This window comes from Aspergillus karnatakaensis (assembly GCF_047715665.1).
Source record: "Aspergillus karnatakaensis strain CBS 102800 unplaced genomic scaffold BJY04scaffold_9, whole genome shotgun sequence".
Lineage (NCBI taxonomy): Eukaryota > Fungi > Ascomycota > Eurotiomycetes > Eurotiales > Aspergillaceae > Aspergillus > Aspergillus karnatakaensis.
Window position 1 is genome coordinate 48624 of NW_027395721.1, and position 22243 is coordinate 70866.

The following is a 22243-nucleotide window of genomic DNA, read 5'->3' on the forward strand; positions in this document are numbered from 1 at the left end:
ACGGGGAATCATCATGTGAATGCCCTGGTCCGACATCCTTGCAATTGCGAGTTGCTTCGCCTCCTTTTGCCTTTTTTTTTGGGATTGAGTTTGAGGTTGAGTTGAGAACTACTCTCTAGCGTTGGATATAAGACAGTTACTCTATGAATACTTGTTTATTTATCTATGAGAGTTCTTTATTTTTCGAGTCTGGAGATTCAATTCAATGCAAGGTCGGAGATCAACCCACCCCACCACTTGGCCCCACATGAGCTCCCTCCCCTTGTACTGCGTCTGCTGCAATATCTCGACCCTGTCCTGCTGTTTCAGCACCTTGTTTTGGAAGGGTTAGGTATATGACAGGACAGCCTCAGATTAGAATAACCTCAAGATCTAGATCTGTATACCAAGCATACCGAAACAGCGTTGTCTACAGCACCCCAAACGTGGCTGGTGGATTGGCTTTCAGGGTCCCGCCGTGCCAAGAGGAGCAGGTGATCACCTCAGCTACGGTGTACATGAGATCTGCCAGGGTGCTTACGATCGGGTTGATATGTTTAGAGATACTAGATCAAGTGTTTGTGGCGGAGTTGGAGTGCAATTTGCTGATACCTATATACCACGGATCTGGCTTGGATATATATCTATCTACCTCGGGGTTTGGGCATAGCGTCTGCTAGAAGTGACAAGACCTAAACCTGGCTCTTGTCCTTGTGCTCAATCGTACCAACGATGTCGTCCTTGGGTCCAATCTCCTCGGGAAGAGTGCCCAGCGCGCGTCCGCCGAAGAGAAGATCGATGTCTTCGAGGGATTTCTGCTTGGTCTCGACGAAGAAGAGGTAGATGATTGGAAGAGTGACGCATATATCTGAGTCATGTTAGTACTGGACGAGATAAATATGGGAGAGACGTACTCCATCCGGCGAAAATAAAGTAGAACTTCCAACCAATCTTGCCTAGGGCAATGGGCGAGACCTGACTCCACAGCGTGCTGACAGCCCAGTTGCCGACGCCGGTAGCAAAGGCGTTACCACGACCACGGATCTGCATCGGCATGACTTCGGCCATGTACACCCTGGTCTTGTTAGCTGGGTATAGTAATGAAAAGAAAGATACGCACCAACTGCACGGTCCGAAAGACCAAGAGAAGATGATGGTCACGCAGAAAATGAAGAAAACACCTCCGATACTGTATCCCCTGCGGTGTCCGTCTTCATTCTGAGAGTTCAAGGCGGCTTCGCAGAAAAGTGCAATGGTGATACCGACCGCACCGAACATCATAGGCCTGCGACGACCGACTTTGTCCAGAACAAAGACGATGAAGAGGAGGTTGGCAAGTGGTCCAAGACAGTTGTAGATACCGGTAACGAGAAGACTCGTGTTGCCTGTGATGCCAAGGTTCTTGTACATAATGCTTTGATAGTAGTTGATAACGTTGATACCCGTCATTTGAGTGAAGACTTGAACAGCGACGCCGTGCCTGGAATTGTCAGCCGGGTGCCACATAGCTAGTCAGAGAACATACAGCAGACGGGTCCGGTACTGCGGAACCTTGAACATGATAAGCCACCCGGACTCGGTGACGGACTTTTCGGCTTGAATGGTGGCCTTGATCTCCGAAAATTCCTGCTGAATCCAGTCGTCGTTGCTGCCATCATAGTGGAGTTTCCGCAACACCTTCATCCCCTCTTCGTATTTCTCCTTCTCGATCAGATGGCGAGGAGACTCGGGCAGGAAGAACAGTCCGACCAGCAGGATGATGGCGGGAACGACCTGGAACGCAAGTGGGAAGCGCCACTGGATCTCGTTGTGATCAGGGGCTTGCAGGGAGCCGTAGCCAATCCATCTACTCGGGTTAGCTTAGACAAGGCGACATGGCAGGCAACGTACGTGCTAACAATAAAACCAACTCCGATCATTTGCTGGGCAAGACCGATGATCAAACCACGGTTCCGGGGATGCGCACACTCAGACTGATACACAGGCACAGACATGGACATCAGGCCAACCGCCCATCCGGCCAGGATACGGCCAACAAGGATCATGGCGAGGTTGTTGGCGGCGGCTTGAAGAATGGCGCCAACCAAGCATATAGCAGAGCCCATCTGGATTGTGAACTTCCGGCCGAACCTATCCATAGTCAACCCTCCTTGGAGAGCACCAATGGCGGCTACCGACGTTAGACAGGACCTTTAGGTGAGAGGAGACGCGCTTACCGCCGCCAGAGAAGGTGCTGTTGATGGCTCCGATAATAGCAGACGTCGGTTCAGTGTTGAAATAGGCAAGAAAGTTCGGGGACGCAATGACATCGGTCATCACACCACTGTCGTAACCGAACAGGAACGAGCCCGTCGCCGCAAAGAGCGCGAGGTTGAACGTGTAGAGTCGACCCATCTTGACGAAATGTACCTTGGCGGCAGGTCGATCAACGAAGGGAATTCTGAGTCGGAGAGGAGAAAGACAGGGAGAAAAAAACTAGCGGGCCCATCCTCTATATAACGCGCCGACAAGAAATTGCGCATGGCCAGTTTCTGCTGGACAAGCCGTTGTCGCAGTGGCCGGACCGCATGCTGACCGGTAGGCGAGCAATAGCGGGGCGCCGAGATGAAATCCGGGGAGGGCCCAGTCACCCGCAACAACTAAGACCGTACTATTGCTCCCGTTTCATTCTTAGCGAAGGTTGGCCACGGGTCCTGGTTGGTAAGAGACAAAGCCATCCAACGCTAACCGGGTGTTTGCGCTGCATTTAGGCTCAATACACCGGGGTCTTGCCACCAACAAGAAATTTTTCCGTCCATCAAGGTTACGAGGCTTGGAGTGAGCAGCAGCGGACAGGCCGATTCAGTGTATATCTTGTCGGGGTGCTCGGGACCTTGGTCTCGCTGCTGAGTGGAAGATAACGGCCGGCTATAAGAGCGAGAACAGAGACTCAGAGAGATGCCGAGCGACCTCAAAGCTAGGCAAACCAAACATCATGCCAGGTTTGAAGCTGGAGGCGCACTATGTCGAGTGTTTTCTCCGGCGGGGGCAGGCTCACTAACCCCAATATGACACGGCATCGTCGTCCATCTTTTTCAGAATTGTCTTGTCGGAAGACAACGGCCAATCGAAAATTGCTCGCTAAGAAATCAGGATTCGGATTGACAGCTTGGATTTATGCGATGATTTGACAGCTGCTGGAGCTTCGGTTCGTCAACCCGACAGGTGGCCATGGCCGCAACGGCAGAATTGAGGTCCCATGTGATCTAGAGTACAGATGTGTTTGAGCACATGATTGTGCCTAGTTTGTGCTGAGGTTCTTGCCATGAGACAGATAGGATCAAGCTGAAGCTGTTGAACTGTGAACAATAGATGGAGCATGTGACAGAGATGAATAACTAGGCTAAGCCTGATTGGGATTTTGTAAGGAACCTTGGAAGCGTCACGGAGGCCGACCTGAGCACTCAACACAACACAACCTCATCATGAGGCTTCAATAACACCCCAATACCACTCTAGACTCGCCAATTGCCGCTATGGCGTCTTTTGGCCGCTCAAGGTCCACGCCACAAGCTTCCCTGCCCTCCTCGCCCTCAGACCTTGGATCGCCCATTCGGCCCAGGCGGCCGAGTTTAGAACCCCAGGGCGACATCCTGTCCACCCGCGGCCAATACCTTTCCTCCCTCATACGACGGCGATCTTTCTCGAACCAAAAGTCGGACGGGTTCTTCGATGCCGAACGCGATGACACTGCTTCGTTCCGAGACCGAGCCGAGCGGCCTGCAGTAGCCCGCGCAAGGGATTTGATCGGGGAGGGGAGGCCGTCTTACAATTGGTACAAGCATCGCGGCATGCCGCTCGTATTGACTTTTGCTTTCAGCGCGCTAACAAATTCAGGCAACAATACTATAAGCACCCGAGTGAACTGAAAGGGTTGCCGAAAGCTGTGTATGTCTGTACCTGTCCCTCAACGTCAGGCTCTAATATGTTAGACGTCAATTGTACGAACAGAACAACGACCTCATAGCGCAATACGTATATATCGACCGGCTTCTAGATTCATCGCTGCCCCACCGCTTAATCGTCGAATACCAGGAAAATCGATCCGGTGGGCCGCAAGATCCAATAAAGGGAAATGGACACTCGTATGGAGAAAGCTACTATGGAACCGTCGATGGGCCTGCGGAGAGTGAGCAACCCAAGAAGATCAAGCGGACACCTCGCAATCTATATCGCATTCCGAGTGAAAGCTCGCTGTTGCTTCCTCCGACCGAGGAGGAAGAGTCGCCTGTGAACGACATCACACCGAAAGGCCATGATTTTGTGGACAGCGGAGCACGCATTGTGACTGTCGCCATCTACATCAACTTCGTCGCCAATGTGGTCCTTCTGGCGGCAAAAATAGCTGCTCTGCTGATGACCAATTCCGTCTCAGTGCTTGCCAGTTTGGTAGATGGAGCCTTGGACTTCCTGAGCACCACCATTGTCTGGATCACGACTGCTCTGATCAGAAGGCAAGATACCTACGAATACCCCATCAGCCGACGCCGCCTCGAGCCACTGAGCGTATTGGTTTTTGCTGTAGTGATGGTGACCTCTTTCTTTCAGGTAGCCATTACTTCCGCAAGCCAACTGATGTCCTCCGACCAGAGAGTTGTGAACCTCACCATGCCGTCAGCAGTCATCATGGGCAGCACCGTTGTCGTCAAGTTCGTCTGCTGGTTCTGGTGCCGCCTCATCAACAACTCAAGCGTCCAAGCGCTCGCACAAGACGCAATGACTGATGTCGTCTTCAACTCATTCAGCATTGTCTTCCCGCTCGGTGCGTACCAACCTTTCCCAGAAATCCCAATACTAATAACTCAGTTGGCGGTCTTACAAATACCTGGTTCCTTGACCCCCTCGGTGGCCTCCTCCTCTCCATATACATAATCTGGAATTGGGGCCGCACCGCCAGCGAACACATCCGGCATCTCACCGGTGCAGCAGCGAATCCCACAGACCTGAGCATCCTGCTCTACATGACGATGCGGTTCTCCAAGTCCATCTTGAAGATCCAAAACCTAAGAGCGTATTACGCTGGTGATTTGCTTAATGTCGAAGTCGATATTGTGCTAGGCGATAAAACGAGTCTCCGCGATAGCCACGATCTCGGCGAAAGCCTGCAGTATATGCTTGAGAGTGTGCCGACGGTGGAAAGGGCGTTTGTGCATATGGATTATGATCCGTGGAATATCCCGAGCCATATGAACCAGCAGGAGTAGTGATGGAACACATCTCCTCGTCGGGACTCGAGCTATCGAAATAAATGCATACGTCATAGATTACACTAATCACGTGAACACGCGTTTCTCGCGTCGAGGCCAGAAGCAGTGCACGGGGCTCTCGTTTATACTTTTCATCATTCTATTCTTAAACATTCGACTCAAGACAACCAAGGACTGAATACATTGCAGAAACCTTTGTCTTCCCATCCCTTCTGATAAATATTTGAACGATAAATCAGAAGCCACGTTCATGTCAGAATCTAGCAGAAGGAAATCTCGCTATTGGAGCAGAAGGAAAGACCATACTCCTGCGCCCAAATGCACGCCATCCCCACTTCATCCCTGGGATGAGGTCTGTTTAGTACCATCAAAGTGACGGTAACGGTTTGGAAATGGAGGGGGGGTAGTTACTCGATGAAGAATATCAGGTTGCACAGGTGATAGCACTCAGCACCGATTCGCTGGCTAACGAGATGCGAATGATGGCATGTACATCATACTGTACTCCGGTGCGTACTGAGAGTGTGTAAAGATGGCTGTGTACTCCGTACAGCGGCATTGACCACCTGTTGTCGGTATTGTTAGAACATGAACCAGCACAGAGGAGCAGCTGTCGAAACCAAGAATCTTAGCATCCTCAAAGGAAGAAGAGCACGAGGCTGAGCAGTAGGCATCTGCATATCGGCCATATCCCGGACTTCCGGAGACATAAGTAGGTAGATAGTTAGACTAGTTACCCTAGGTATGCAGTGTTTAAGGGCACCGCCACCACCGCCATGAATGTCGAGCGGCAGCACCCGATCACCACATGGGCCAGTGTGACCCTCACCCTCACCCACTCACCATCAGCCATCCAACCAACCCGGTACGACGTATCACTTTCTTCAACCGGACTCATCTCACAGCCCCATCCATTCGAACCATCTGGTCTCCAAGACTCTAACTCCTAAATTCCCACTGACTCGCACACCGATCCAATCCAACCCGCCAAGACCCCCCTCGATCGCCAAGCCCCATGCCAAAACGGCAAAGCTAAGCGATTGCCCACGCCAGCGCCTTGAAAGTTGAACCGGGGCGCCACGATCCTGTCCTGCCACCAGTGACCACAAAGCTCGAACAGCGTGCGCACTGCGTGGTCGCACGCCGGCTGCAAGCGGGAGCATGTGGTTGCAGGCCTGCAGCGAGTGGCTTTTCTGCTGCAGATTTCAGAGACAGCCTTGCGCCTTTCTTTGAGGGTTGAGGTCGTGAGCGCTTCGCTCCGCCCCGTAAGGCGGTTTTGGGGGCTTGGCGGTGGTTTTAGGCGATTGATCCAATCGGCTTCTGATGGAATGGGGTTGGGGGTGAAGGTGGTTAGATGTTTTGTGTGGTTGAGGGGTTGAGAGGTTGAGGGAGTACGGTGTACGGTGTACTTAAAGCGGAGGGGCCCGCGAGGTAAGGCACCCACCACCACCAGCAGTGCACCAGAGCGGCATCAGCATCAGCATCAGCGATTCTACGTCACAGCTTTACTACACTCCACCACGACAGCAATAATGTCGACGCCAGACGAGATCAGGAGCAAAGTTTATCAACTGTCTGTCGCGCCATTTGTGCTTGAGCGGCGAGGAGAGTTTGAGTCGGCGATCGACATCCATAAGAATGCGGCGGACGTGCTAGGGCAGGCGGCGGAGGCGTTCAAGAAGAACGGCACCAAGGCAAACCGCAAGATGTTTGAGCGGCAGGCGGAGTTGCATCGCGAGCGGTTGGCGTATCTAGAGGGGCTGAAGCAGAAGGGCAGCTTCGACGGTATTATCCGGCCGCCCACGTTTTTGGACTTGGCGGATGAGTTGAAGAGGGACGAGAAGGATAGCAGTCCGTGGACGCTGTCTCAGGTATAATTATCATATCTAGTTCGGGATTGTGCTGACGCGGTTGGGATAGATTCGCAAAGCCCTTTATGAGTACCAGAAGGATGACTCGCCCAAGAAGGAAATCCCAGACCACTTGAAGCCATTCATTGATGTCGCCGATACTACCAAGATCCCTTTCTTCACAGCTACGCTGCCTTCAAATCCGGAGACAGTCAAGTATTGTCTCTCTCACTCCTCGGACCTAGTGTACATGGGCATTCGGTCGCACTGGTGGTTCGTCAAAGATGCAACCAACACCCACGTCCTCTACGCCGGGCAATGCGAATGGAACAACGAGATGCCGATCGTGCAAACGAAACTCCGACGCGCGGGCGAGTTCCTCCCAGAAATGGGCGCTGTGAACGTCAAGATCCGCAAGCAAAAGAAAGGCAGCTTCCGGCTGGAGACGAGGACAGTGCCGGATAGCGGCGCCATCATCGAGATCCCAGACGGCGAGCAGGAGCGCAAGGATTGGTCTCCACGGCGGTTCAAGTACGGCGGTCGCAATTTCGTGTGGAAGACTGCCCGCCCTGACGGCAAGTGCGCGGATGGTGGCTTGTTCAAGTCGTTAGGGTTTGAGGTGCTGTATGAGACGAAGCGCGTGTGGCCTAAGAATGGAGGCAAGCCGGGGATTATGGAAGATGAGACTGTTGGTCCGAAGCTTTTCTGGGGAGAGAAGGATGGTGTTAATGGGGCGTCTCACACTCTTTACCTGGCTGCGGGGCTAGATCAGATGTTCACAGAGCATATATTGGCAGCGCAGCTGGCGCGGTTTATGAGGTGCAGCTATCCGCCGAATAAGGATACGAAAGGGGTGGAGGCTGTTGCAGCTGGAGTTGGGCTCTTGACAATTGCAGAGTTGATTAGTTCGTGATTGTTTCGGATATCTTCTTGTTTGCATTTTGATACCTAGCTTGAATGCATGATTAGTGGACTCTCTTGGCCCAATTACTTTCTTATTGCTAACGTCCTTGGGATCGCAGTCGTGCTCGAAAAGCCTTCATCGGCTTTGACTTAGAAGTGAGCTGCGACATAAAGATATCTATGATGTGCAATAGCAGAGGTCTCGAACCCGTGCAGAAATCTCAATTGCAGGCGCATGGAGGCAGCACGAGTATCTTTCTCGGCTAGAATAAACAAGATAGAGTGTCGCAAGACGGGCAATGCATTCCTGACGCGATAGAGATCCTGTTCCTTGATACTGTCATTGCTGATCGCGGCACGTGGTGAGATTTTAAGGTTCTCCGCAGCGCAAGACGTGGATTGATGAGCCACACCATGAGCTGAGAGAAGCTGATAGAAAGTTCAAGGGAAAAGCCAGGATATAGTATTGGTTTAAATAGAAAAACTGAACAAATTTGAAATGTTCCATGAAGGTGAAGGTGCAGTTGTATGTCGGGTGGAGACTCGGGAGTCGCCGAAGAGAGTCCGGACCGGTTAGCCTCACTGCACGCCGCGTCCACATCGCGACGCGATCAGAGTGAAGCGTCTTTTCTGCACGAGCTTGGATTTCCCGGTGACCTTTTCCACTCAACTCCTACTCGTTTTTCTCTGCCAGTTTCTACACGCAATGATTCTGGCATTTTACTTCCTTTAATCCTCTTCTCTTCTCTAATTCCCCTCCTCCCTCACCATCCCCTCATGCTCCGACCTTAACGTCAATACCCACCATGTCTGACCCCGAGCCCTCTGCGGCAATCTCGTCCTCTCCACCCTCTACTCAGACCTCCGTCTCTACTACAGCCTCTTCCAATTATGCTTTCCTGGTGCACTCGCAGAAAACATTGACCCAGAACCTCCCGCCGCGTGTGGACAACAAATTGCTTGCACGCCAAAAACGTCGTCGGACTAGGTATGCTCCCACAACCCACCTTGGTTGATTGATATTGCAATTAGACAAAACTAACCGATCGACGCGTGTATAGTCCCGAAGACCACGCGATCCTCGAGGCAGAATACCAACAAAACCCCAAACCAGACAAGGCGTCACGAACAAGCATTGTCAGTCGCGTGTCCCTGGGCGAGAAGGAAGTTCAGGTATGCTCTGGAGGTAACAAGAGTACGTTCTTGCCTAATGTTACTCTCGCAGATCTGGTTCCAAAATCGTCGCCAGAATGACCGTCGAAAGTCGAAGCCGCTCCAACCCCACGAACTCGTGTCTCCCCAATCCGACGAATTGAAGCCGGGCGACGAGAGCACACCTGCAGAGCCAGACTCCTCCAGCGGGCTGGAGCAAGACAATGAGGAAGTAGTTGAGAGTCGGCCGGCATTACCCGAGGGCGAGTCGTTTGTCTCGGATATGGTGGAGGAGGCGGATCGGCTGGGGGAAAGCTCACAAACAAGCATTGCCACGTCGGAATTCCCTGAATCGAGCCAGCAAGTTGCAGAGAACAGTTTGATTGAGTTGGACGCGGTACACAACACTCCAGACGCGTCGAGAGCAGAACTTCCCCCCAGTTCAGCCAAGAGGAAGCGATCGGAGTCGGATCTCCCTGCTGCAGCTACGCCAGGCATGCCCAATACTCTGGTGTCACCGCCGTCTCTGAGGATCTCCATGTCGTTCGACGGAGAAGCAATGGTGCGGAAAGAAGGCGAAATGACCCCGTCTCCTCCGCAGAACCGCAACTCCCTGCGAATCTCCATGTCTGCAGACGGCAAGGCAGTTATCCGTGCCAACGGCGAACCGTCTCCCTCCAAAAACCGTATCTCGATGTTCTCCGCCCGCAAACCCAGACTCGGCACCCTCCGCCGAAGCAACAGTGCTGCTGCATTGAGCACACCGCGCAGCTCACTCGAAACAGAGAGATCGTTTGGAAGGTCGCGTGATCCTCGGAACTGGGAGTCGTTCTTCGATACCGACGCGCGGAGTGCACTTTCTTCACCATTCAGCTCACAAAGCACGCCAGGCGCCTCTGGATTACGACCTGGTCAACGCTCTCTCACGAGGAGCCTGTCTGCTAGACACCCTTCGATGATCACACCCACCACCTCTGAACCCCAAGGCACACCCATCACACAAGCAATGCGTGAGAAGCGGCGGAAACTGTCCCGAACCGTTTCCTCACTCGGTCGGCTGGAATCCGGCCGCAGAATCCTCGGCGAGAAAACACCCTCATCACTCAAGAACTCAAAGACCCCGAAAGACGATCTTGATCTCGAAGCCGGCGACTCGGACAAAGAGAACTGGGTCCCGGGCACTCGAGTATCGCACAACCGCCGCCGAACAGTCTCTCACCAGCTTCAACGACCGGTCCTGAAAGACGCCAATGGCAGAGACTCCAGACCCCAGGGCAAGACAGCCGCTCGATCACGCCTCCCACAACCTTCAAGTCGAAAAACAAGCGGCTCAAAATCTATATCTGGTCTTGGCACGGATATCTCCGCCCTCATCGCCGGCGGAAACAGCGCAAGCCAGGAAGAAGACCTCGACTGCATTCAGGGCTTGTTATCCTTGAGTCAGGGTGCTTGGAGATAACAACTCGATACCCCGGCTGATGGCTGAGCTAGCTAGCGAGCTCCTGTCGATTTCCTTTGTTTGTTTTGATTCCCTTTGTTCATGTTCAAATTTCGCTGCAAGCCAGCAAGCAAGCAAGCGATGACGGCTGTACGATTGATTCGATTCCAGAGACCCCTCTTTTGTCACATCATGATTGTTTTCAAGATTATTCCCATGCTGCTGTTGAATCCATACTCTGCATGTCCCTCTTGTTGGAAGGTTGGATCAATAATTGGCTATGGATAATGAAGCCTGTTTCGAATGGAGAAGATAGACATACACCTGAGAAATGTAGATAAACCAAATCAAGACTAAGTTTCGATGGTGATTATCATTGAGAGACGATTGCGGATTGCATTGGAAGAAGCAGGCTCTACCGGTTCCCGTCATCCCTTGCTTCGACGCTGATTACTTAATCTATCGATGCGAGATCCAACCCTACCTCTATTCCAGAGGTTCACTGGGTCAAGATACTATCGCCTTCATCAGACTGGAGCATTCCCCAGGAGAATATCTACCTAACAATAGGAGGGTCTTGCAAGCTCTCACGTTCTTCCACGGAAGTCGGGATGTCAGCAGACCTCACCGATAGGGGCATCAACCACCAAATTCATTCATCCCAGTCCGCCACTGTCGCATGGTATTCTATCCAGAATCCAAAATCGTCGTCATATTACGCCTTTATCCGTTAATTATCTCACTACTATTCGTACTCCGGAAGTACACATTTAGAGTTCCGTCGAGGACGATGAATGAAGAAGGTCTTCAGCCTCGCCCTCCCCCGTCGCCGCTCTCCGCTCCAACCCAACCCCAGATCTTGGTGATTAGTGTGGGATTGTAAATTACCAGACTAGACTAGCAGTAACTAGCAGGGATCGGAAACCAGAGAACGAAGGAAGGTCCAGCCGCCGTAGAAAGTTTATCTAATTATTGGCCCTGCGGCGTGGCGTCAGCTGAGTTACCTACAGGCTACAGTATGCCGAGGTCTGTGCTTGAGGAGACTCCAATTCGGAGATACGATACGGGAGAGTACCAACTAGAAGAGACGGAACCCGGGGTGCGGTATCTTGGGCTTATCGTGCTCATACTTGAGATGAGATAGCTATGATAGGGTCAGGGTGCATGCTATGTCCTTTGATCGAATCATGAAAGCCAAAGTCCCAGAGTGCTGGCTGATAAACTGATGAACATGCTGATAAAGAGAGATAGGCTCTTCGGGGATGGATCAGAGGGCCCTATCGTGCTGATAATGTAATGTACTATTTCTTGAGCATGTTGCTGTAGATATTGTAGGTCAAGGTCTAGGATATGGCATGCGTGGTTCTGGAACTACCAAGTCATGCTTGAAGCGTACGGACGTGCAGGTGGTGGCCATCTCCTCTCTTTGCAGCATACTATGACTTACACCCCCTGGAAAAACTGTATAGAATGCCCGAGGAGCACCAGCACCTGACTACTCCAACGGTCAACCCCGTAATCTGTCCTCTCTTCAAGTCCTCGGCCGCTAGACCTTAACGCCCGAAACCTACTCCAACCCTAACCCGATACCTGACTCGTGTATGCGTGGCCAACTACTCCAACTCCAACCCCGGACCCTCCGATGCCCCAGAAGCCACTCAGGTATTAACGTTCCCACATGCCTGCGGACTCGAATACTCCGTTCTCTGACACATTTCATTCTCTCATAACCTCACCGGGTCTAATCATAAACACATCAATGGCCACCTCCAAGACTCAAACCGTCAAACTCTCCACCCCAAACTTCCCCGTCCCCACATCATCCCTCTGCAAGAACTCCACGGGGCTCTGGTGATCCTCCACATACCCGACGCCGCCGACTGCTTTGTCTAAAGGTGACTCCGTTAGCACCACCACTCGTTCCTCGTGGGGCTTGAGCCTGTGTAAGTCGAGAGATTATTGTACGTACAGTATCCCGCCAATCTAAGAATATCATCTGGAAGCCGCCGCGCAATCGATATCGGCGTGGAGAGGACCTCGTCTTGGTCTTGGCGGAAGTAATCGCGTTGGCTAGAGAGTTGGAGATTCGTTCGTTAGTTCAAGTCCAGTTACTACTCCAAATCCAGCTCCGTGAGGGGTAGAGACGGGGAGATAGAAAGATAGGCGAAGGACAATCTCACCCGAAAACAGCAAACAGCGTGCGCAGCGCAAGGGGGTCGGTCTTCTCGCATTTATTCTCGCCGGCGGCGTGGTACGTCGCTATCACCATCAACCAATTTAGCTTCTGCACCCACTGTAGAATAGAATAAACCCAGCGGAAAAAAAAAAACGGCACTCACAACCCAGCGTAAAAAGCGCACTCCCCTCTTCCATCTCCGCAAATGTACACTCCTCCAACTTCGGAATCCGATCCGCCGGCCACAGATGACTCCCCGGGATGACCGCAGTCGCGCCATTCGTATACGTGCACTTGGACCCGGCGATCAGGCAGCCGACCATGGGCGTGAAGAGCGGGTTGTTGGGGTCCGGCCGCGTCTGGTAGGCGATTTGGTCGCGGTGGAGGGGTTGGGGCTTTGCGCCGGGGACGAGGCGGAGCGCCGCCGTGGAGGCCAGCATATAGCCGGATTTCTGGGGGACGAGGCGGTCGCCGGTGTAGGAGGCGAATTCGTCGCTGGAGGTATTCTGTTAGATTGATGAAAATGGTGAGGGGGAGGGGTGAGGGGCTACGCTACTTGAGGAATTCGCCCATGATGCCTTGCCAGACGGGGAGGCGGATGATTTTGACGATCTGATCGGGGATTTTGGAGAGGAGGGCCTGGGTTGTTAGCTAGAGGCTGGGTATGATTTTGAGGTTGGACGTACGTAGACGCGTTGAGAGCCTTCGGGGAAGAAGTCGGGGCCGAGTTCTTCGTGGGTTGCTTTGGAGGTGTATGTCTTGCGGCCTTGGAAGAAGGGCTCGACTGAGAGAGGGGGGGTTAGCTGGGTAGAGATAGATTGTTGAGTTGTGCTTACTCGAGTCCATGCACTCCTTCAAGAGCTCTGGGGAGAGAAAGTTGGAAACAATGACTCCGCCATCTCGAGCAATGACCTCGAAGATCTTCTCGAGAGGCTCCGAGGCGTCGACGGTAACAAGTGAAGGTGCCATGGCTGCTGGTACGATGAAATGAAAGATAACAACCAGAGCACATGCAGTTGGAGCCCGTCCGATTATAAGAATCTCAAGACGCGACAGCTCCCCTCCTCAGCCCACGAGCTCCATTTACCGGCCCGGTATTATCAGCAGGGTTTGACCTTGGACCTTCCTCTTCATCCCTCGTTATCTCGCGTGTGGGACCCCAGTAGCGCATCCTGCCTCTACAACCGATTCCTCCTGCGCCTCTCCCCCTATCACGACTCGCGCCGGCCACAAAGACTCATCCACTCTCCAGGTTACCCCAAATTCCAGCCCTGTTATCGCCGGTTGTCACCCGGGCCGGCTCTGATGTTCTCGTGTCGGTTCCAGATGCTGGGGTGTCCGGCCGTTGAAGTGCTAGATGGCTAGTGCTACCGTTGCCCCCGCGTTAGGTGGTGATTTACTTTATCTCGATTATCACTCGTCGAAGCATATCTAGACGGAGTGCCCGGCTTGAACTTGCTATATAATCTTGGAGTTTCCTTCATTCTTTTGTTGCCTCCACCAGCCGCAATGGAGAATTCCGCCATCACCAGCAGTGACACTCAACCCGTGCCCAAGAAGGGGACCACAATGGAAAGAACAGACTCTGTGGAGATTGGACAGGTGGCTTCGGTGAGTTTGTCACCTTTTTATTGTTATTGTATGCTGATCGAGTATCTCGATAGAACGCGTCGAGCGCCGAAGCCCCTACCAAGTCAGACGAGACGGAACTGGATGCCGCCATTCGAGACGCCGTGAACCATCGTCGACTGAATCCGAGACAGATCCAACTGACTGCTATTGCGGGATCAATTGGAGCGTGAGTTGCATATTTCGGAGAGTCTAGTGGATACTGACAACTCAGTGCTCTGTTCGTGGCCATCGGGTCGGGTGTCATGTCCGGGCCTCTGTGCCTATTCCTCGCATTCCTCTTCTGGGCTTCTGTCGTGTTCTGTATTGCTCAATGCCGTAGGTAGCTCTTTTAGGTCTATTTACGGGCACTGACTGTTTTAGAAACCGAGATCGTCACACTCCTTCCACTTGATGGTGCCTTTATTCGTCTGGCTGGGCGCATGGTTGATCCTGCGCTTGGAGTCGCTGTCGGATGGAATCACTTTGTGAGTGATCTGGACTGCCACAGGAATAAAAACTGATATTTTTTAGTTTGCTCAAACCTCTTATGTCATTTTCGAGGCGACGGTCATCAACACGCTTGTCCAATACTGGGGTTATGATCAGTCTCCCGCTATCTTGATCTCGAGTATGTTCCACCAACGGGTGAAAAGACCGTACTGACCATGATAGTCTCTCTCGTGCTATACCTCGCAATCAACGTATACCGAGCTGACCTTTTCGGAGAAGCCGAGTGTAAGACATCTCCCTCTGCTGACCCTCGTTCTACAGCTAACGATTCAGTCTGGCTTGCGTTGGGTAAGGTCCTTTTGGCTACCGGTCTGATCATCTACACTATTGTCGTTATGCTAGGAGGAAACCCTTTGAATGAGTACGTTTCCAACACAATCGCTGAAACTATTGCTAAGCTCTTCTAGTCGCTTCGGCTTCCGGTACTGGAAAGACCCAGGAGTCTGGGCTGGCGACGGTCCGTCTGATCGCCTGATGTCGTTTATTAATGCTGTCAATGTTGCTGGTTTCTGCATGGGAGGTCCGGAGTATATCTCGAGTAAGCCGTCATGCTGCTACGCGGAGTTCATTCTAATCTCGAGCAGTGATTGCAGGAGAGTCAAGAGACCCTCGCCGTACCGTGCCTCGGGCGTTTAGCACTATCATGACTCGGCTGATCGTCTTTTTCATCGGTGGTTGTCTTTGTGTCGGAGTGAGTCTGTTCTTCCAACTCGCGAGACTCAAACTAACAATACGTCAGATTCTGGTCCCTTATAATGATGAAACGTGAGATTCCAGTTCGATATCAGGAAGTAGTGGCTTACTGGCAATCTAGTCTTACTGGTGGCTCCGACACATACGCCGGTGGATCTCCTTAGTAAGTGTCTTGACATAAGCTTGCGATTCCTCTTCTAACTTGGCCAGTGTCATCTCAATGGAACGCCTGAAGATCCCCGTCCTGCCTTCCATCGTCAACGCCGCCCTGATCACCACCATCATCTCCGCCGGAAACGCATACACTTTCAACGCCTCACGAAGTCTACATGCTCTTGCTCTGGATGGCCAGGCCCCGAAGTTTCTGCGAAAGTTGAACAAAAAGTGCGTACTCCAGCATAGTCATTATCTATTCTAACGGTCCAGGGGTGTACCGTACATGGCAGTTATCGTGGTGATGCTTCTTTCTTGCCTCGCCTACCTCGCCTTGGGATCGAGCAGTGCGCAAGTCCTTGACTGGATTCTAAAGTTCGTCGATCCTTCTACCTGACTGGTGTAATCATCTAACCTCACTCCTCGCAGCTTCTGCACTGCTGCGACTATGTTGTATGTCCGCCCCTTCCTTCAAGAACTAACCAAAACTAACAAACGTAGCAACTGGAGCGTCATCTCCTTCACGTGGATCCGATTTAACAAGGCGCTTCAAGCCCAAGGCATCGACAAAAAGGCCTTCCTGCCTAGTGTCTCGAAGATCCAGCCCTTCGCAGGCTACTGGGCTTTTTTCTGGGCTTTCCTTTTCCTCTGGTACGTCGCCAGCCATTATCTATCTGATCAATACTAAACAGTTCTGCAGGGTACAAGGCTACTCAGTCTTCGTTAAAGGCAACTGGAAAGTGTCGACCTTTATCTTCAACTACGGGATTGTACGTCCCCCCCTTCTACAGATTTATCTCTACTAATAACAATACAGATCGCTCTCGCCAGTATCATCGGCATCGGTTGGAAGATCTTCAAACGCACCCCCTTCCACAAGAGCAAGGATGTCGACCTGGTCTCTGGGGTTGACTTCTTCGACGCGTTGACGGAGCATTATCGGCGCGAGCGCGAGGCGGCGCCGGTTACAGTGAAGGATAAGATTATGGCGAAGATTTTCTAAACCGAGACTTCTTTTCTATCCACGTTCAGATCGCAAAAGTCAATCATTGAGTTGTTGGGTCTGGCAGCCATCGGATATATATATAGGTGGCAAATCCTGTCTCCGCACCTTACCACCACTCGCCTCGTATTTCCCCATCTCAGCAAACAATCAACATCCCAGTCATCCCCTCATTCACTACTCCAAATTCATCATGTAGCCCCTATTGAATAGTCCCCTGTCAATGCCGCCGTCGCCAGCGCAATGAGCACCAAGAGCGACGGCACGTGCAAGCAAGGTGGGGGAGCTCCATCAGACCCAGCCGAGTGCCACCAGACCAGACCAGACCAGCTTTCATCATCGCTTCATCCTCTGCTGCAGCACACAGCTTCTGTTATCCTCCTGCCCTGCTTGAACTCTATCTGTGCAAACTCCGGTAAGCTTTCTGTCTCGCCTCGCGTTGCTTTTTCGCCAGCTGGTTTTTTGCTTTTGCCGAGGGGTGGGGCAGCGCGTGCGTTGGTTGGGTTGCGCTTAAGGTTGCTTGCCGAGAGCTTCAAGCTTCAAGCTTCAAGCTTCAAGCTTCAAGCTCCTCATTTGATGAGTAGCTATATCGCTGAGACGTGGTGTCGAAGCTAACAAACGCAGTTGCTCTGTGAAATCAGTGCTAACATTGGATCAAGAAACCTCTACCTGATATACTCGACGGCATACTCGAACCATCCACTCTAAGACCATCTTCGTAATGAGCAAACGACCCCATGTCGCCATTATCGGCGCTGGCTTTGCCGGCCTGCGCTGCGCCGACATCCTCATCCAGAACGGCGCGAAGGTGACTATCTTCGAGGCCCGGGATCGAGTCGGGGGGAGGGTGTGTATCCCGCCAATTCTTTCGGCAATGAGCTATATTTAACTTACTGCCTACAGGTCCACCAAGCCATGGTCGGCGATTATCTGGTTGACATGTATGCACCCGTCTATCTCTTCGAACTGCTCTTGCAGAGAGTAACTGCTCAAGGGGCCCGAATTGGATTCACGGCACGGGGACAAACCCTATCGTGAACATTGCTGAAGCGACGGAGACAACACTAGGTGATTTCGAGGGCCGGTCGATTCTGGTGGGTTCTGATGGGAGGCCTGTTGGCGAGGATGTTGCGGCGAAGATCTCCGAGTTCATGTGGGCGACTATCGAGGAGGCGTTTCGGTATAGTAATAGCCATCAAGATGAGATTCCGGCGGAGAGGAGCTTGCTTGATTTTATTGAGGAGCGGCTGGGGAAGACGGAGATGAGTGGGGAGGAGAAGAGGTTGTGTGTAGAGAGTTGTAGGCTTTGGGGGGCTTATGTGGGTGATCCGGTTGAGAGGCAGAGTCTGAAGTTTTTCTGTCTGGAGGAGTGTATTGATGGGAGTATGCTTCGCCCTTGTTCCCTTGTTGAAAGTCTGTGCGGCTGCTGATGGATACAGATAATTACTTTGTTGCGTCAACGTACAAGAACATCCTTGCGCAGGTCTCGAGCACTGCGCTTCAACACGCCGACATCCGCTATAGCCAACCTATCGCCAAGATCGAATCGAAGCCGATATCTGAGGATACGAGCGCTGTCCATGAGATCACACTAACCACTGAAACCGGCGAAAGCCATACCTTCGACGAAGTCGTCGTCACCTGCCCCCTAGGCTGGCTCAAACGCAACAAATCCGCCTTCACCCCGGACCTCCCACCACGCCTCATCAGCGCCATCGACAGCATCTCCTATGGCCGTCTAGAGAAGATATACGTCACATTCCCACAAGCATTCTGGAAATCCAACACCGAAGCTGCAATTACCAATGGCTCAGCCAAACCAACCCCCAGCGACCCCTCCTTCGCCCAATTCCTCAACCCCTCCTACACTGAACATCCAGCCGCCATCACCTGGAACCAAGAATGTTTCTCCATGGCCGCTCTCCCACCACACACAGCCCACCCAACCCTCCTCTTCTACACCTACGGTCCCTGCGCCACACACATTGTCGAAACCCTCACCTCCCTCAACCAGAACTCCTCTCCAACAACAGGCCCCACAGCATCAACCCCAACCACAAACACCAAAACATACACCTTCCTCACCACCCTATTACAACCCTTTTACTCCCTCCTACCCAACTACACGCCTTCAAACCCAAGTTGCACACCATCGGCGATCCTCGCAACAACCTGGCAAAGCGACCCCTACGCCGGAAACGGCAGCTACTGCAACTTCCAAATCGGTCTTGAAGCCGGGGACAGAGATATCGAGACCCTCCGCAGCGGCGACGGGATTGGAGCTGAACGCGGGATTTGGTTTGCGGGTGAACATACGGCGCCGTTTGTGGCGCTGGGGACGACGACGGGCGCGTTTTGGTCGGGAGAGAGGGCGGCGGGGGCGATTTGTAGGGGGTATAATCTTGGGGAGGTGGGGATGGGCGTGGGGAGGGATGATAGTTTGCCCAGTGCGGGGGTTTTTGGGCGGTTGAGTAACGGGAATGGGAATGGGGGGAGTTGAGGGTCTCCTACTGGAGTGTTGTTGGCGATTTAGCCTAGAGCAGATCTTCTCGATAGAAGGTTTTAGGAAGGTACTTATTTTTTTCTTCCTGCTAATGCCGTCGCAGGTCTATGTCGCGAGAGCGGACGTGTAAATCATAATTAGATCTAACCCACGTAGCCTACCCTGATATCAACGGCTTGCCATCAATAATCTATCAGATCAAAAACATCTTCTCATCTTACCTCGCAGCAAGCTCGGTGGACAGAATAGTTAGTTGACAGCCACAACCCTCCAAGACCATACCATACCTACCCAGCCCATCAACCCTCGAAACCCACCCCCAACCTGAATTAACTATTGAACATCAACCCCAAACCCCCTGCTGAGCTTCGCCCAACCACTGATCAAGAACAGCGGCAGCGCCAGCAGGATCATCCCCGGGAACCATATGCCCTGCACTCTCAAACGTGACGAAGGCCAAAGGGCCAGAGTACTTGACTCTGCCCCGCGACACCCCGTCATCGCTCTGAATCTCCCCGTCCTTCCACTTCTGATACCGGTACCCAACCTGCCCCCTCCAGGCCAGCTCATCAAACACCCTGATCTGCCCAGCAGTTGGACTACAGCATGTCAGCCAGATCAGTTATCGAAGGCACTAAGTTAGCAAAGAAGAGAGACAGAGATTGCACGCACACAAGGGCATCAAGGTCCCCGGTCAAGACCAGCACACGAACACTCCCGCTATCCAGCAAATCACTCACCGCAGAGCCAACAGACTGCGTCGTCGCCCCGCTCTCGTTGAAGTCTTCTTCCATGCCATAGTTCATCCCCATCCACGTAGAACCCCGCACGCCCAACGCCTCTTTCACCTCCGCTTGGTCAAACCACCCCTTGCACGCTTGATACTCATCAATACAGAGGTCCTCCGGGTGACGACAGGGTTTCACAATCAAAACACACCAGAGTCAGCCTCAGGCGCCCTGATAGCAATAATGGCGGAAACATTCACGTACCATTATACAAACTCCGATCTCCGTATTCCACCAGCGAGGAAATCTCCACACAGGCCTGCGACGCAGCCAGACAAATCACTTTATTCCGCGTAGCCTCGCACCACCGCGCATTCTCCTCGCACCCCGGCGCCAGCTCCTGGATACTGCTACACACCGTCTCGTTGAACCGGAAGCCGAGCTTCGCGGCGACGCTCTCGTCCGTGCATCCGAACTCGTATGTCGCTGTTGAGAGATGCCCGCCCAGCGTGCCGACTACTGCATTCACGAGGATGATTGATCCCAGACGGTTCGGCAGGCTTCGGGTGGATTTATCCTGTGCTAGTTGGTATAGCCGGTGCATGAAGGCGGGCGCCCACCGGCCGCCGTAGGATTCGCCGGCGATATGGAGGGTTTTCTTTGACAGACTTGGATACCGATGGGTGACGAACAGGTGCATGAAGTCGATGAAGTCTTCGGTTGCTTGCTCGAGGGTTGTGACCGCGTGGGTTGGGTCGGTGGCTGCGAGGGACCAGCCGACGCCGGCGGGTTGGCTGGTTTGAAAAGCTGCGTGAGTATTCTCCAACGAATGGAAAGGAAAGGAAAGGAAAGGAAAGGGAAGGGGAGGGGTGTTATACTCGAGTATAAGAAGGTTTGCGGTTCGAGCCCAGTGGTGCGGGTTGTGGTGCGGGTTGTGGTGCGTTGAGCTGCCGTCTTCGGTTATCAGGCATGGGCCGATTTCTGTTAGGGCGGCGAAGGTGCTTGCTACGCCGGGGCCGCTGTGGACAAAGAGGTTAGAACGGAAATTCAAGACCTCTCTTTTATTGCTTCTTTCTTACCCAGTCAGCCAGACGATAAGCGGGTCGTCGGAGGGGTTCGTGGCGCTCTCGAAGAACCCTAGTCACGCGATGGGAGATTAGAACCAGTAGCAACTTGATGACTGGGTCGTACAATAGAATAGGTCTTTGCCATGATCAAGACCTATGGACCCGGTGTGTTGGGCTGTGTGTGCTGGGCAGAAGGAGCCGTTCAGCTGGCGGGTTGGAATAGAGGCTTTGGACGAGGGCCGGCTGGCGTCCGTGGAACCTAAAGGTACATCTTGAAAGAGGGATTGGGAGAGTAGTCCGAGTCGAAGGAGATTGAGCATTTTGTTGACCGTGGATCAGTATACTTTTTTGCAATGTGGGTGGGTGAGCTGTCCTGTTCTAAGAGCAGGGAACCTGTCCAGCTACAGTATCCATGGATGCCTTTAGAGTGCCCACCTGCGCCTGGAAATCTACCAATTACCCAATTTAGCTATATATCGACATTTCCACATGCTCGGTGGTAAACTACTAACTTGACTATACAATAACCTCTATGAACTGTCAAGTCTCCACTCGCTTTGTGCGATCTGATTTGGCCTGAGGCTTATATATACGGCTTTGAGCATCTTTCCCGGCATTGGCGACATACTCTAAAATGACAGGGTCCTCGAACGAAAGCATTGTGATCGTTGGGTAGAATCTTCATACATCCTACAACTGGATATCCCATGCGAACATCCCATTTCATTGCTTGACCTGGGCGGGAGCCTTCGCAGAGAAAGGCCTCGGTAAGTCCATCACCGTCATGGCGGAGTAACTCCCTGGTGATACAGCAACATCGTATCCATCGCCATGGTAATGGCTATCTTATTGCCTCTGATGCGAGAACCGTAAGCCATACCTACAGTGCTGACAAAAACTGACCCTACCTAGGGCCGGCTGCAACTTCTTTGCCATCTCCGGTGGCGACGATAACCCCCTTTACTGGGACCGACTCGGCTACACTCATCTCTCTAAGCTCGTTTCTGAAGAAGGAGACGAGACCTTTTGTGAAAAGAATACCCCTAATTGCGTACTGGGATGAGCAATGTCCCGCGAGAGAAGAATACAGTTTCTGGCCGAGTCTCTTGATAAGAATAGGTGTGAGCCTTACCTTTAGGTACCCTTCCTTATCCACCTACTTTTCATCTTTTGATCATGTGTGTTGAGTACTCAACAAACAGTTCAAAGTCCTCCCTCCCCAACAGCAGCG

General features: G+C 52.5%; 8 protein-coding genes across 8 annotated transcripts; 5 read left to right on the plus strand and 3 right to left on the minus strand.

Annotated features, from left to right (window-relative positions):
* Window positions 1-71: 71 nt before the first annotated feature.
* On the minus strand, window positions 72-2218 carry BJY04DRAFT_181572 (sugar porter family MFS transporter). Its single transcript, XM_073710209.1, has 5 exons — window positions 1870-2218; window positions 1505-1825; window positions 1100-1459; window positions 894-1054; window positions 72-847 (listed from the first exon to the last, which is right to left on the minus strand). Exons 1-5 carry the CDS (start codon window positions 2115-2117, stop codon window positions 672-674), a joined length of 1266 nt encoding a protein of 421 aa, XP_073574391.1. The 5' UTR covers window positions 2118-2218; the 3' UTR covers window positions 72-671.
* A 1104-nt stretch (window positions 2219-3322) lies between these two features.
* On the plus strand, window positions 3323-5514 carry BJY04DRAFT_168118 (cation diffusion facilitator family transporter). Its single transcript, XM_073709159.1, has 4 exons — window positions 3323-3793; window positions 3856-3906; window positions 3951-4780; window positions 4825-5514. The coding sequence occupies exons 1-4, from the start codon at window positions 3495-3497 to the stop codon at window positions 5220-5222; spliced, it is 1578 nt and encodes a 525-aa protein (XP_073574392.1). The 5' UTR covers window positions 3323-3494; the 3' UTR covers window positions 5223-5514.
* Window positions 5515-6573: 1059 nt separating this feature from the next.
* BJY04DRAFT_168149 (uncharacterized protein) lies at window positions 6574-8049 on the plus strand. The gene is made up of 2 exons (XM_073709160.1): window positions 6574-7096; window positions 7146-8049. The coding sequence occupies exons 1-2, from the start codon at window positions 6758-6760 to the stop codon at window positions 7986-7988; spliced, it is 1182 nt and encodes a 393-aa protein (XP_073574393.1). The 5' UTR covers window positions 6574-6757; the 3' UTR covers window positions 7989-8049.
* Window positions 8050-8632: 583 nt separating this feature from the next.
* On the plus strand, window positions 8633-10951 carry BJY04DRAFT_181585 (uncharacterized protein). Its single transcript, XM_073710210.1, has 3 exons — window positions 8633-8966; window positions 9040-9151; window positions 9204-10951. The coding sequence occupies exons 1-3, from the start codon at window positions 8785-8787 to the stop codon at window positions 10587-10589; spliced, it is 1680 nt and encodes a 559-aa protein (XP_073574394.1). The 5' UTR covers window positions 8633-8784; the 3' UTR covers window positions 10590-10951.
* A 1393-nt stretch (window positions 10952-12344) lies between these two features.
* Window positions 12345-13713, minus strand: BJY04DRAFT_215044 (phytanoyl-CoA dioxygenase family protein; the record flags this gene model as incomplete). The annotated part of the gene is made up of 7 exons (XM_073715381.1): window positions 12345-12457; window positions 12538-12638; window positions 12749-12827; window positions 12908-13239; window positions 13301-13383; window positions 13431-13528; window positions 13581-13713. The coding sequence occupies 7 exons, from the start codon at window positions 13711-13713 to the stop codon at window positions 12345-12347; spliced, it is 939 nt and encodes a 312-aa protein (XP_073574395.1).
* Window positions 13714-14253: 540 nt separating this feature from the next.
* On the plus strand, window positions 14254-16714 carry BJY04DRAFT_215045 (amino acid permease/ SLC12A domain-containing protein; the record flags this gene model as incomplete). The annotated part of the gene is made up of 17 exons (XM_073715382.1): window positions 14254-14355; window positions 14409-14542; window positions 14588-14691; window positions 14737-14840; window positions 14887-14983; window positions 15028-15090; window positions 15139-15226; window positions 15273-15403; window positions 15450-15556; window positions 15605-15630; window positions 15680-15721; window positions 15769-15942; window positions 15985-16086; window positions 16141-16164; window positions 16213-16362; window positions 16412-16481; window positions 16529-16714. The coding sequence occupies 17 exons, from the start codon at window positions 14254-14256 to the stop codon at window positions 16712-16714; spliced, it is 1704 nt and encodes a 567-aa protein (XP_073574396.1).
* Window positions 16715-17435: 721 nt separating this feature from the next.
* Window positions 17436-19214, plus strand: BJY04DRAFT_215046 (flavin monoamine oxidase family protein; the record flags this gene model as incomplete). Its single annotated transcript, XM_073715383.1, has 4 exons — window positions 17436-17561; window positions 17618-17655; window positions 17709-18097; window positions 18154-19214. The coding sequence occupies 4 exons, from the start codon at window positions 17436-17438 to the stop codon at window positions 19212-19214; spliced, it is 1614 nt and encodes a 537-aa protein (XP_073574397.1).
* Window positions 19215-19560: 346 nt separating this feature from the next.
* BJY04DRAFT_215047 (Alpha/Beta hydrolase protein) lies at window positions 19561-21332 on the minus strand (the record flags this gene model as incomplete). Its single annotated transcript, XM_073715384.1, has 5 exons — window positions 19561-19816; window positions 19890-20094; window positions 20210-20964; window positions 21025-21082; window positions 21137-21332. 5 exons carry the CDS (start codon window positions 21330-21332, stop codon window positions 19561-19563), a joined length of 1470 nt encoding a protein of 489 aa, XP_073574398.1.
* Window positions 21333-22243: the final 911 nt, after the last annotated feature.